The sequence below is a fragment of the Etheostoma cragini genome, chromosome 23 (assembly GCF_013103735.1).
Source record: "Etheostoma cragini isolate CJK2018 chromosome 23, CSU_Ecrag_1.0, whole genome shotgun sequence".
Taxonomy (NCBI): Eukaryota; Metazoa; Chordata; class Actinopteri; order Perciformes; family Percidae; genus Etheostoma; species Etheostoma cragini.
This window is the reverse complement of record NC_048429.1, coordinates 17,897,667-17,909,379: the sequence shown is the minus strand read 5'-3', so window position 1 is coordinate 17,909,379 and position 11,713 is coordinate 17,897,667. Positions and strand designations below refer to the sequence as shown.

The following is an 11,713-nucleotide window of genomic DNA, read 5'->3' as shown; positions in this document are numbered from 1 at the left end:
TGATTGGCTGCTTAGAAATTAAGTGTTAACGAGCAGTTGGACAGGTGTACCTAATAAAGTGGCCGGTGAGTGTATGTAGGTCTTTGTTGTACTGCTGGACCACAAGTCTGTAGTGACTGCGTAGTATTCTACGTGTCACAGCTCACTTCCATTTCAAGGTCCTTACAGTTAAAAACAGACTTTGTGGAATGGTGCACACTGATATTGAGAAATCTAGAAATGTAGTTTTTACGTGTGGAAACTGGCGTGTGAAACTTAATGTAACATGATTTTTGATTGGATGGTATTTTATATTCATATATTTAACAGAATCAGCAGAATTTCATTCTGAGCTCAAACAGCAAATGATGAAATAGAACCAATTTTGCTTTTATTTTTTATTGAAGCAGTTATTTGATGTTATAAAGACTGAATGTGGGAGAAAACCGGAGCACCCGGGGTAAACCCAAACATACAGCCACAGTAGACAAGACACAAACTCAGAAAGGCACCGAATCACCGAACCCTCGCCTTCTAGCTGTGAGCTCACGCTGTTGACCACTGAGCTGGCCCTGAAAGCTCAGGTCCTGCCCCCCATGATTTTTTAATATGGTGTTTAACACCTTTTCACTGTGGCCGTCGATCTGGGTGTTCAGCCGCCACCCCATCAGTCCAAGGAAATTCCACACCTTGTTCTGAATGTCAGCCTACATGTCAGCATCTAAATGAGGAACAATCCCGCTACTGCAGGACCCCTCTCTCATTGGTTCTGGGATGTCGGGGGTGCAGGATTTCAACGATTCCCACTGTTCTGCTGTTATTTTGTTTTTTACAATGTTAACTTATACTGTGCATAAAAAAGATATACAACAAAATAAAGGAAAGGGGAATAAGCATAATAAGAGCACTTAAATGAAGTGTGTCTGTGGTGTTTAATCTACTGTTTTTTTGGTTAAATTGTAACATTACTTTAAATGACAACGCTGAAGCGGAAATGCCCATCATACATTAGCATTATGCTAATGTAGTTCAAAAGGGATTTGCACTTTAATTTTTCCAAACTTACTGGTGTTTTTTGGTGTTATTTGAATAAGTGACTGTAACTGATTTTGTTGTCCTATAGGTGGTGGTAGCCACAGTGGCGTTTGGCATGGGCATCGACAAGCCTGACGTCAGGTTTGTCATCCACCACACCATCAGTAAGTCCATCGAGAACTACTACCAAGAGAGCGGACGCGCAGGTAGACACTGTTTCCCGTCTATCAGGGCAGAATGTTAGTTTATACGGTGCTAGTATTTTTTTTGCAGCAATAACCCCTCGTGCTGTGTATCTCCAGGTCGAGACGACCGTCAAGCAGAATGCATGGTCTACTTTGGCTTCGCTGATATCTTTAGGATCAGCACCATGGTAGTGATGGAGAACGTTGGTCAGCAGAAGCTGCTGCAGATGGTCGACTACTGCCAGAATATTGACAGGTAGTACACACACACACACACACACACACACAGACACACAGTCAGTCCTTCATAAAGTGTTATTTAGTCAATTTATTGAACATTGTTCAAATAAATTAAAATACAAAGTAAAACTTGTAAGCAAAGGAAAAATAAACAAGATCATCAGCAACAAATAAGCAATTCAAATAATATTGTTCATGTTCAAAAGGGTTAGGAAGAAGTTGTTTAGTCCAACCTCTTGATTTTCAAAACTGATATTAGAAATTCAATTTGGATCCATCAGTGTCCATGCTTAACTCAGTCGGCTTGAACCAAGCAACTCTTTCAGACAACACAAGAACAAAACAATCTGTACAGATAAACCAAATAACCATTAAGAAGTCCACAAACCAACCATATATACAAAATAACCATACAAGAAATCGCTTGTAACGATTCAATATTTCGTGTCTGAAGAGTTTTTTTGTGTTTGGATAAATTGTTAAACAACAATTCCAAAGCAAAACCTCTCCGTCTCGCCTGTGACGCACACAATCCTACACCGTGTGGAAGCAGATGTGGCTGGTTAAAACACACACATTCTGTGGCACAGCCGCTTCCCGAACGGTCTACATATGTTACACATTCAGTGTAGCCAGAGCGTAACACCCTTTGTTGCAATGTTTTTTGTATGTGTGTGCCTACGCACCATGACTTGAATGTCTATTGAGTATTGTGTTTGTTGCATGAAGGTGTCGGCGCTCTCTCATGGCTGTTCATTTTGATGAGGTGTGGGACGATGAAGGATGCAACCAGATGTGTGATACTTGTCGCCATGCAAAAGGTGTGTGTGTTTGTGACTGTGTCTGTGCATGCGATATGTTTTAATAAAATCTATCGTTGCAGAAAAGCCGTCTTCTCTAAAATTGGAGCTAGTTATTTTTCTGACCTCTATCCCTCCAGACTACACCACCGTGGACATTACCCAGCATGCCAAGCAGGTGGTGCAAATCTTGGAGCTAGCAGCGTCCATGGATGAGAAGCTGACTCCTCTGAAGCTGGTGGAGGCATGGATGGGAAAAGGCCCAGCCAAGCACAGGAAGACGATCCAGACTACCACACTGTCTCGGCTGCAGGCTGAAGCGGTGATTGTGCGGCTGCTGCTGCAGGGATACCTCAGGTGACTTGTCAATAGGAGTCAATTTGTTAGGATTTTTACATTTGTGATTGTTTCAAATTTCTGTTTAAAGTTATTAGTGTGTTAAAATACTTTGGCTTGACATAGACGAGATTTTTTGTTTTTACCACCAAGTTGATTATTGAAAAGGCATGTCCTGATCCATCACTAGTGTTGGATCAGAGCCGATATGGGCATTTTTAAACTGATTGAATTTACCCCGTTTACCTTACTCCGATCATGTACTGTACATCAGCTTGTAGTGATCGCTGCCTTTAATCACACACGCCTTGCAGCGCAGACAGACCACCAGACCGCCTGGATGCCAGCATGCGTTATTTTGAATCCCTTGCAACTTCTAGGTGCAAGAGGCAACGTGTTTAAGCTAACCTGGGCTTTAATCACAAAGGAACAGAGCTTCTAAAGTTTAACCTAGCTTGTAACATTAATCCCCCTGTCTTGTTCTCCCTGTGTGTTGTGTTCAATGTGAATGAGACTTGAAACTTGCTTGGATGAGTGCATGTCCTTCCTACTTCTGTGCTCTGTTAAATTCATCAAGACACTGTATATGTTCACGTTCTGAAGCCGGGCTGGCTGGCGTCTGTCATTTGGAGGAACGGCCGTCTCTTGTTGACTAAGAACATAGTTGGCTGGAAATGTTTTAATGTCCCACTATTGCATACGAGCACCTCTACATGATGTTGATTAGAACGTCTTTTGGGGCAGTTTAGACATAGGTTTGTAATTCTGTCTGTTAACTTGCAGAGAGGATTTCAGCTTCACTCCGTACACCACCTACTTCTACATGAAGCTGGGCCGCAAAGCTCCTCTGCTGAAGAACCAGACTCACACACTCACCATGAAGATGAAAACAGGGACTGCATCTGCAGTGGTGAGTAAATGCTGCCCACAGTGATGTATCACAAAACCGATGTTCTACTGTGTCTGGTAAATGGCATCATGTGCATGTACAGGCTGTAATCTAGGAGTTTAAAAAAACAAACATCTACAGTTCTCCCTTTTATGTCCTCATGGTTTAAAAAAAAAGCATTTACAAGTGGTTTGAGTGACTTATAAAAAGCCTCTTTTTGGTAAGTGCTGGGTAATATGAATTTAAAAAATAAGCACAAGACCTTCTTCAAATGGTGTCATTCGTAGTGTCTAGAAAAAAAAATTGGGTTCAGGATTTGGATCAGTATGTTTATCCAATATTGTCACTCTTAGGAATCACACTAAAAATGTGTTGTTGTTCTATTTCTTATTGAGAAGAGCAAAACTCCGAGGTGCAGCTTGTCACTAAAATGAGAAAAGCTTGTCCACCTTAAAGGTCAGTCCACCTTAAGTTAGTAAGCCAAAATTGAAATTACACTGGGAGTAGTTGGATTTTAAGAATGGTTTTGAAGTGGTAATTTGAACAGCAACATTTTAGTTTAGTTTTTTTATTTAATATAAAAAAAGATAAATGTTATAATATTGCCCAAACCTAATCAATTCAATTTCATTCATAGTATGAAATACTCAAATCCTTATCTCAAGACATTTTACAGATTGAATAGCTCTAGAGCACACTCTTTAATTTACAGAGACCCAACAATTACCCCCAGAACAAGCAACAGTGCAACAGTGGCAAGGAAAAACTTCTTTTCAGGCAGGAAAAATCTTTTTAATTTAGAATCATATGGGGGAATCAACATGGGGCTTGGTTCAAATATCTTTTGCAGATAGATCTTGGGTTATGTATTAACCCACTATATATTGACCGGAACGATTGGTTTTTAGATTGATTTCAGAAGATGTTAACTGACTTGAAGGAGTCCTGTTGTCCAATCTAGCATCTGCTGCTCTCTACAGCTGAAAAATCAAGGACTTAGAAATTAGTCAAATATATTAGCCGGCCAGGTAGTTTTTGAGCAAAGTAAAGTCCGACACATGCTGCTGTGGTATTGTTAAGCAAACATGTTTTGGGTGTAAAACAGTCTGATGATAATGCCTATAAGTAAAGTTATTGCTTTTCTCTCCAAGCTGACGTTCTTCAAACAATTCAGCCAGGTATATTGCCCACCATATACTGTAAAACCAATTTAGCTGTGACAAGCAAATAATGGGAGAAAAAAACTACTGCAGATGTCGAGCTCCTCTCTTTAGTGCTCCACTGGATATTTGTTCTGTGTCTTCTGTGTTTGTGTATTAATGTGACTTTTTTCCAGTTCTTTTTGTTCTCTTTGTGAAGTCTCTCTAACCAGTTTCCTCTTCTTCCAACGTGTCCTAATGTCATTTTAAAATGTTGTCACGCACATGATTGTTTCTGAAAATCGATAGAGGTAAGTAATTGAAGCTAAATGTTGAGATTTGTACACTGCACTGAGTCATTGAGTCTATAATCATTCAGTCTATACAAAAACGTGTTTGTCCACGTAGCTGGGTTTCCATTCACATATATTTATGCGCATTTTAAAGTATCTCATTCGAAATCTGTTAGAAAACAACAAAATTCAATAAAACATTCCTCAATTGCTCAGTAAAATAAGAATCCACTCCCTTGAGTTTTTTTTCCTTTGTCAAAAAAGAGTCAATGCACTAAATTAGATAAAATAATGCCTTTGCAGGAGAAATTCTGAAATAGTGAATATTTAACTCACAGGACTGATCATCTGTTTCCAGTCAGCATCTTCCTAGATACTCCCATAACGTGTCTTTGTCTCTGGACAGCATGAAACATGACCAATACTAGCTTACGTAAAAGAAAAATTAAAACCAAAAAAGACCTCCCTCCATTTTTCTCTCGTAGATGGGTCAGATATCCAAGGCTCCTTGCTTTGTTTCCATTTAGCATTTACTTCTTCCACTCGTTTTACTGGCAGGATACAGCCATGTGTATTCTATAGCATCAACGTCTGACTCTCTAGCGAGTCTATTCACTCCCATCTAGTTGAGAGAAGCGCTCCAAATTTGAAATTTTTTGAGTTTGCTCAAAATTTGCTTAAATTATTTAATTAAATGGAAACACAGCTATTATGATGTAGAGGGTTTTTGTGCATTTTTTCTTTTCAAGATTTATAAATCTGGTTATATACGCAGCTTATATAATGATCATTATTAGTACCATAACATGATTAATCATAGATTAAATAGTAGATGTAGATTCCACTGCTGATCTTCATTTTGCTACTCTGATTTGCACAGCTGTTTAAAAGGAATGACAACTACTACCGGCATAGAACGCTGCACAAAGGAGTTACCTATGGCTTTTTACTTACTTACTTATTTATATATCTATATCATGGAATATCAAGTAGTGACCAGTTGACATCCCTAATGAAAGTATTGTACTTAAGTACTTTGACTCAATTAATAATTTAAAAATGATATTTAAAATGATCAGTCTTTTTTAATTTAGTCCACTTAATATTTCTTTTTTTCTGTTCCTGGACTGTTAAACGCTTGTCCTGGTCTTCATCAGCATATTGAAGTTGGCTCTGTTGTAATGGATTTAGCGTGTTTGTCATCACGTGGTCAAAGTATGAACTCATGATGATGATGAAGACCATGAGATGGGGTTGAAAGTTTTGGACATGGATTTTTTATTCATTTTTCCCTTAGTTATTTATCTAGTTAAGATACCAAACAGCTGGTTCCAGCAAGCCAAATGAAATGATCAGCTGCTTTTGTCTTTTTTTATTATTCTAAATGGAATATTTTAGGGTTGTTCAGACCATTTAATCCCTTTCAATAGCATTCTTGACCATTTTATTATATTTTTGAGCTCAGTTCCTAAAACTGTTCCATGTAGATGTGGACAGAATGACCAAGGAACCTGAAAGATGATCCGAGTACAGAGAGGCTTCTGGGATCCCCAGCCTCCGCCATTGTGATGATAAATTGGAAGATTCTGTTGTTTATTTCCATGTGCAGTGTCCCCTCTAGTGTTCCCTCGTCCACTCCCTGTAGGTCTTTGAACTCCCTCAGATAAAGACTGTTGTTAATGACCTGCAGGTAAAAGCTGTGAGTGGCCAGGGCAAAGCCAAAGAGGGAAAGAGATCAGTTGAAAGTGGTGGAGACGCCCCTGTGTCCAAGAAAGTCAAGACAGACCTTCCCTAACCCCCCGCCCCCTCCCCAAAGTACAGTCCATCATTCTTTATGTTCATTACTGCTTCTGTCGGCATGGCATTGTTCAAACTTTACTTCATGCTTCAATTTTGGATCCGATTTAGCACTGAAGGTTTTTAATAAAACCCTGATGGTACGTGTCCACAGCGGCGTTATATGACGGTTTCCAGCATTGCACTAGCAGATGTCAAAATACAGACTACACCCTCCTACAACCACCATGGCTGCACCTGATTGGACGAACGCTTTGCTAGCGGGGCCGTCTGCTCCCGGATTTCAATACAGACCAACATGGCGGCTTATTGGGAAACTTTATCTTGTTTTATTAAAACGGTTCAACAAAACGTGTTTCTAAAAACATTGTACGCGAGAGATAATCTGTAGCTTTCTTCATTTTAGATGGACATTGGTAGGGCTGCATAATTAATCGCTATTTTATCAGTATTTGTTGAAGGCAAAATATGTGTCAAACCGTTCTGAGTTAAGTATTTCTGTGGTGCAGAGACGTCCCGGCCTACAAGTCATATGCATATCCTGCAAAACTTCACGGAAACAGAAAACAACAAAACACAGCACAACGCATGATCTAGCGCAAGACCACTCCCAACAAAGAAGCAGAAATATATACAACAAAGCAAAACAACAGCGTATAAGGTGAAAGCAGAAAGATATACAAAAAAGAAGAAGTAGCAAAAGATATACAACAAAGCAACATATACTGTCCTATAAGGTGGGGGGAAAAAATAGAAAAGACACAGCTGTTAAGAACAATAAAAGCAGTATTAAACTAGGAGGAAACAATTGTGAATTGCAATATCAGTATAAATAATCGCAATTAGATAATAATAATAATAATAATAATAATAATACATTTAGTTTTATAGCACTTTTCTAAACAGCCAGACGCTTTACAGTTTTGGTTTACTGACAGACAAAAGGTAAGTAGATATGATGGACAAAAAAAACAAATGGATATTTTCCTCCTTTCCACTTGTCGGTTAAAAAGATTTTTGTGAGTTTTCAAGAGGCGGCAAGTCAAGCTAGACGACCCTGTTTTGTAGCCTGGATTAAACTTTCCGCTTCCTTGAGAGTCATTGCAACGCTACCGGAATGCGTTGCCCGGCTGATAACATAGACAATGAAAGGGAAGCGTGGAAATGATGCTTGTCAGTGGACACGTACCATTAAAATTTCTCTTTACCTAATTGCTTTTTAATGTGTTTAGATAATAAGCATGATATCATCTTATTGATCCTAACCAGCAGGCTTGGGCGATAAAAGGACATTATTGGCACTACAATGTCTTTTTGCTATTTTGTATAACTTGGTTTAATTAGATTGATCTTCCTTGGGGCATTAATTGAAAGAAAATGTAAGATTAACTAATCTGCTTTTTATTCATCAGCTCTGCTAATGAATGTTGGCTCGTACGCTATCAAGCCAGCTAGCATGATTACACGGTGTGCCGCTGTATGTCGCCGCATAAAATGGAACTGTGATGCATGCTAGTCTTCAATAGTCTAAAGATGCTGCCGTTTTACAAAAAAGGATTCACAGCTTTATGATCAAAAATATTCACTGCACATTAGAACTGTATATGCAAAATTAAAGTTTAAATTGATGCTAAATAAAGAAAGCTATGCTGCTGAATCACAGATTATTCTGTGGCTATGTAAAAGCTGTCATTTTTAGAAAAATTCATTTACAGTGAAGAACTAAGGCATTATTTGTTTGAATCATAGAAACACATAATCTAATATGGCCTATGGTCTTTTCTTAAGCTACATGAACAGTAAATGTAAAATGAATGAATCTTTTATTCTTGGGGTCTCTGCGGCCTTGCTTTAGTGACAAGTTAATGTGACTGGCAATTGGATTTTATAAACAGCTATTCCCTACATAATTTCTCTTACTGTTTGGTTTCATGATTATCTGTTTGGCATGAATCTCTTTTTTTCATTAGTAAAGAAAACAAGAGCATGGAGCAGGGTATACAGTGGGTCAGATAGACATTTTAGGAGTAGTCTACCAGGCACAGCTCTGCCGATATAAACTGTGAATTTTAAAATCTGTCAGAATAATAATATTAAGAGATAATTAAAAATCAAATATGTTATTTATTTGGACATGTAAACAGTAGTTTGAATTTTGAATAAAAAGTAACAGCTTTACCACCGCTTTGCTGAAATTTTGGGGCATAAATGATCCCTTCTGACTGACAATTATGACAACTGTAAAAATGTAAGTATCGCCCAAGCCTATTACTTATGATCTCTGGTGCTAATGTAGCATGCTCCCACTAACTGCCACTAACATTTCATCACACGGGCTCTGCTAACATAATCAATTGTTATATATTGTAGTACTCTGAAAGGGCTAGAAGTAATGCATACTATGGTGACAGATTTAACTGACACTGTTCACTGACACTATGTCTTCAAATGGTTCTAGGACACATCGGCCAATGAAGAGGAGATTGATGTGACCTTTGACCCCATTGTCATGGACAACAGCTGTCCCCCACAGCCCAAACAGAAAGTAATTAAAGAGCAGAGGAACCTGTCCAGGAATCGAGACCTAAAGCCAGACAGACAGACAGACAGATGGACAGAGAGGGCAAACAAACAGTTGACAGAGGTTGAGGAGAATAAAAGGAGGTCCATTATTTCCCAACATGAAATTGAGGTTGATGTTGAAATAAACATTGTGAATAACGGTGATGTTCAGAAAGCGCCATCACATCCAGTTAAACCTTGTTCCAAACGCAAATCCACTACCCCTCAAAGAGTGAGGAGGAAACCCCGCTGTGACGTGTCAGCACCCGATGTTCCCTCTCCGTCCCCAGGTGGCAACATCGTGCCCAGCTCTCCGTCACACAACTCCATCATCTCTGAGACAGCAGCTGAAGAGCTCTGTGACCTAAGGAACTACTACAGCAAGCAGCTGAGGAGGATCAACCACATTTCCCATGAATACCTGGGGCAGCCTGCAGAGCCAGGAGTCCTGGCGTGCATCAGGGAGCCTCTGAGGAGCCTCCGTCTGCCCCGCAGGGTGACCATTGCCCAGACGGCCCGCAGCCTGTGGACGCGAGTCAGTGGCAGGAGGAAAGTGGTTCACTAGTGACAGAAGCAGTTAGATTTAAAAATTAACTTTGTTTTTTTATTCTAAACTGGACCCCATTTTCCTGTTCGTTGGTGTCTGAGTGGCAGCTGTGAAATGGGCTGCAATGTATAAGACAAGTGCACTGTGAATTTGCGTCCATTTAAAGTTTTGTTTTTTCCGCTGATAGACACAGATTGTTATTCTAAGTGTCTGACAACATTATGGAAAGGCTCCCTAAGAGATAGACATTTTAGACCAAACCCACCAGAGTGATGATTGTTAGAACAATGGAAAGATGAACCATGTTGTCTTTTGGAAGTTTTGATTTTTTTCTGTCGACTTTGAATCAGTGTGTTTTATGATGATACAATTACTGTTTATTTAAATGGAGTCTGGTGGGTTTTGCGATTTTAGTTTCACTAAAAGGTCTATCGTTGTAGAGATCCTTTCCATAATGTTGTCGGACACCAGCTGCCCAAAAACTTGCATTGTAGCTTATTTAACAGCGGTCTCTTGTAATACTGGACCAATGTCAAAAAGGAAAATAGGGTGCAGGTTGAAACATTTTCCCCGATAGGTTTAATATCAAGAAGCTCTTACAGTGACTGACGGATGCTGTAATTACACACAAAGAATCAGCACATAGTGCCTTTAAATGCCCTTCATAAACTTATAAATACTTTTCATACCTCACCTGCTGTGTTGCCAATGATGTGAATGTCTTAATTAATACATTATTATTACAAAATCAAGTTTTGACACTTGATTTAAAGCTGTACTTCTCTTTTTGTATCTTGATCTTAAATTGGCTAAATGTAAAATGGGGCAAGATTTGGATTACAGATTGAGATCAATTTGGGGCATTTAAAAATATATTTTGTTCAAAGTAATCTTGTTTAGTTGCTTAATTTCTAAAATAGGTTATTAGGCTATTAGAATTTTGACAGGTAATACAAGAAATTAAGCAATAATGGGCATTTTACTTGGAAGTTAATTGTGATATTTTTATATCAAAATCACTGTTAATCACTGACATCCACCACACTGTGCTAATCCCCCAAAAAGCCCCCTGGCATTCAGTATATGGAACCTTATTTTTTTGAATTGTTTGTTTTTATCATTTGAAACAGGGTGCTAGGTTACCTCCCCTTTCTCTGCTTTGTCCACCCAGAGAATTTGGCCCAGCCTCCACCTTGCCCCCCAACCCCCCATGGCAAAGCTCATTGTAGGACTGGCTCTAGTGGCTGTAATTCTGCACCAAGGCTGAATGTTGGAAAAGAGACTTCAGATACAGTATTAGGGGACCACTAAGGTCTCTTTAAAAGAGACTTCAGATACAGAATTAGGGGACCACTAAGGTCTCTATAAAAGATACTTCAGATGCAGTATTAGGGGACCACTAAGGTCTATATAAAAGAGACTTCAGATACAGAATTAGGGGAACACTAATGTCTATATAAAAGAGACTTCAGATACAGTATTAGGGGACCACTGAGGTCTACTGTATATAAAAGAGAAATCAAATACAGTATTAGGGGACCACTAAGGTCTATATAAAAGAGTCTTCAGATACAGTGTTAGGAGACCACTAAGGCCTATAGAAAAGAGACTTCAGATACAGAATTAGGGGAACACTAATGTCTATATAAAAGAGACTTCAGATACAGAATTAGGGGAACACTAATGTCTATATAAAAGAGAAATCAAATACAGTATTAGGGTACCACTAAGGTCTTTATAAAAGAGACTTCACATACAGTATTAGGAGACCACTAAGGCCTATATAAAAGAGACTTCAGATACAGTATTAGGGGACCACTTACAGTTGTGTTTGAAATAATAGCAGTGCCTTTAGAAAAATGAGTAAATGTCAAAATTCTTCAAAGAAATTGTACTTTAATGAACACAGAT

At 38.9% G+C, this 11,713-nt stretch overlaps 1 protein-coding gene across 2 annotated transcripts in view; it reads left to right on the top strand.

The window, feature by feature from the left end:
- Positions 1-10,690, top strand: part of recql (RecQ helicase-like) — a 26,479-nt gene extending 15,789 nt beyond the window's left edge. Inside the window, exons 11-17 of one of the 2 annotated variants that reach the window (XM_034863176.1) lie at positions 1,103-1,220; positions 1,317-1,455; positions 2,169-2,260; positions 2,380-2,596; positions 3,359-3,485; positions 6,587-6,711; positions 9,152-9,386. In XM_034863176.1, coding sequence (XP_034719067.1) covers positions 1,103-1,220; positions 1,317-1,455; positions 2,169-2,260; positions 2,380-2,596; positions 3,359-3,485; positions 6,587-6,691 — 798 coding nt within the window. In that variant the 3' untranslated portion in view covers positions 6,692-6,711; positions 9,152-9,386. Of the gene's footprint in view, positions 1-1,102; positions 1,221-1,316; positions 1,456-2,168; positions 2,261-2,379; positions 2,597-3,358; positions 3,486-6,586; positions 6,712-9,151 lie in introns of both variants that reach the window. The other variant, XM_034863175.1, reaches the window with a different exon arrangement.
- Positions 10,691-11,713: the final 1,023 nt, after the last annotated feature.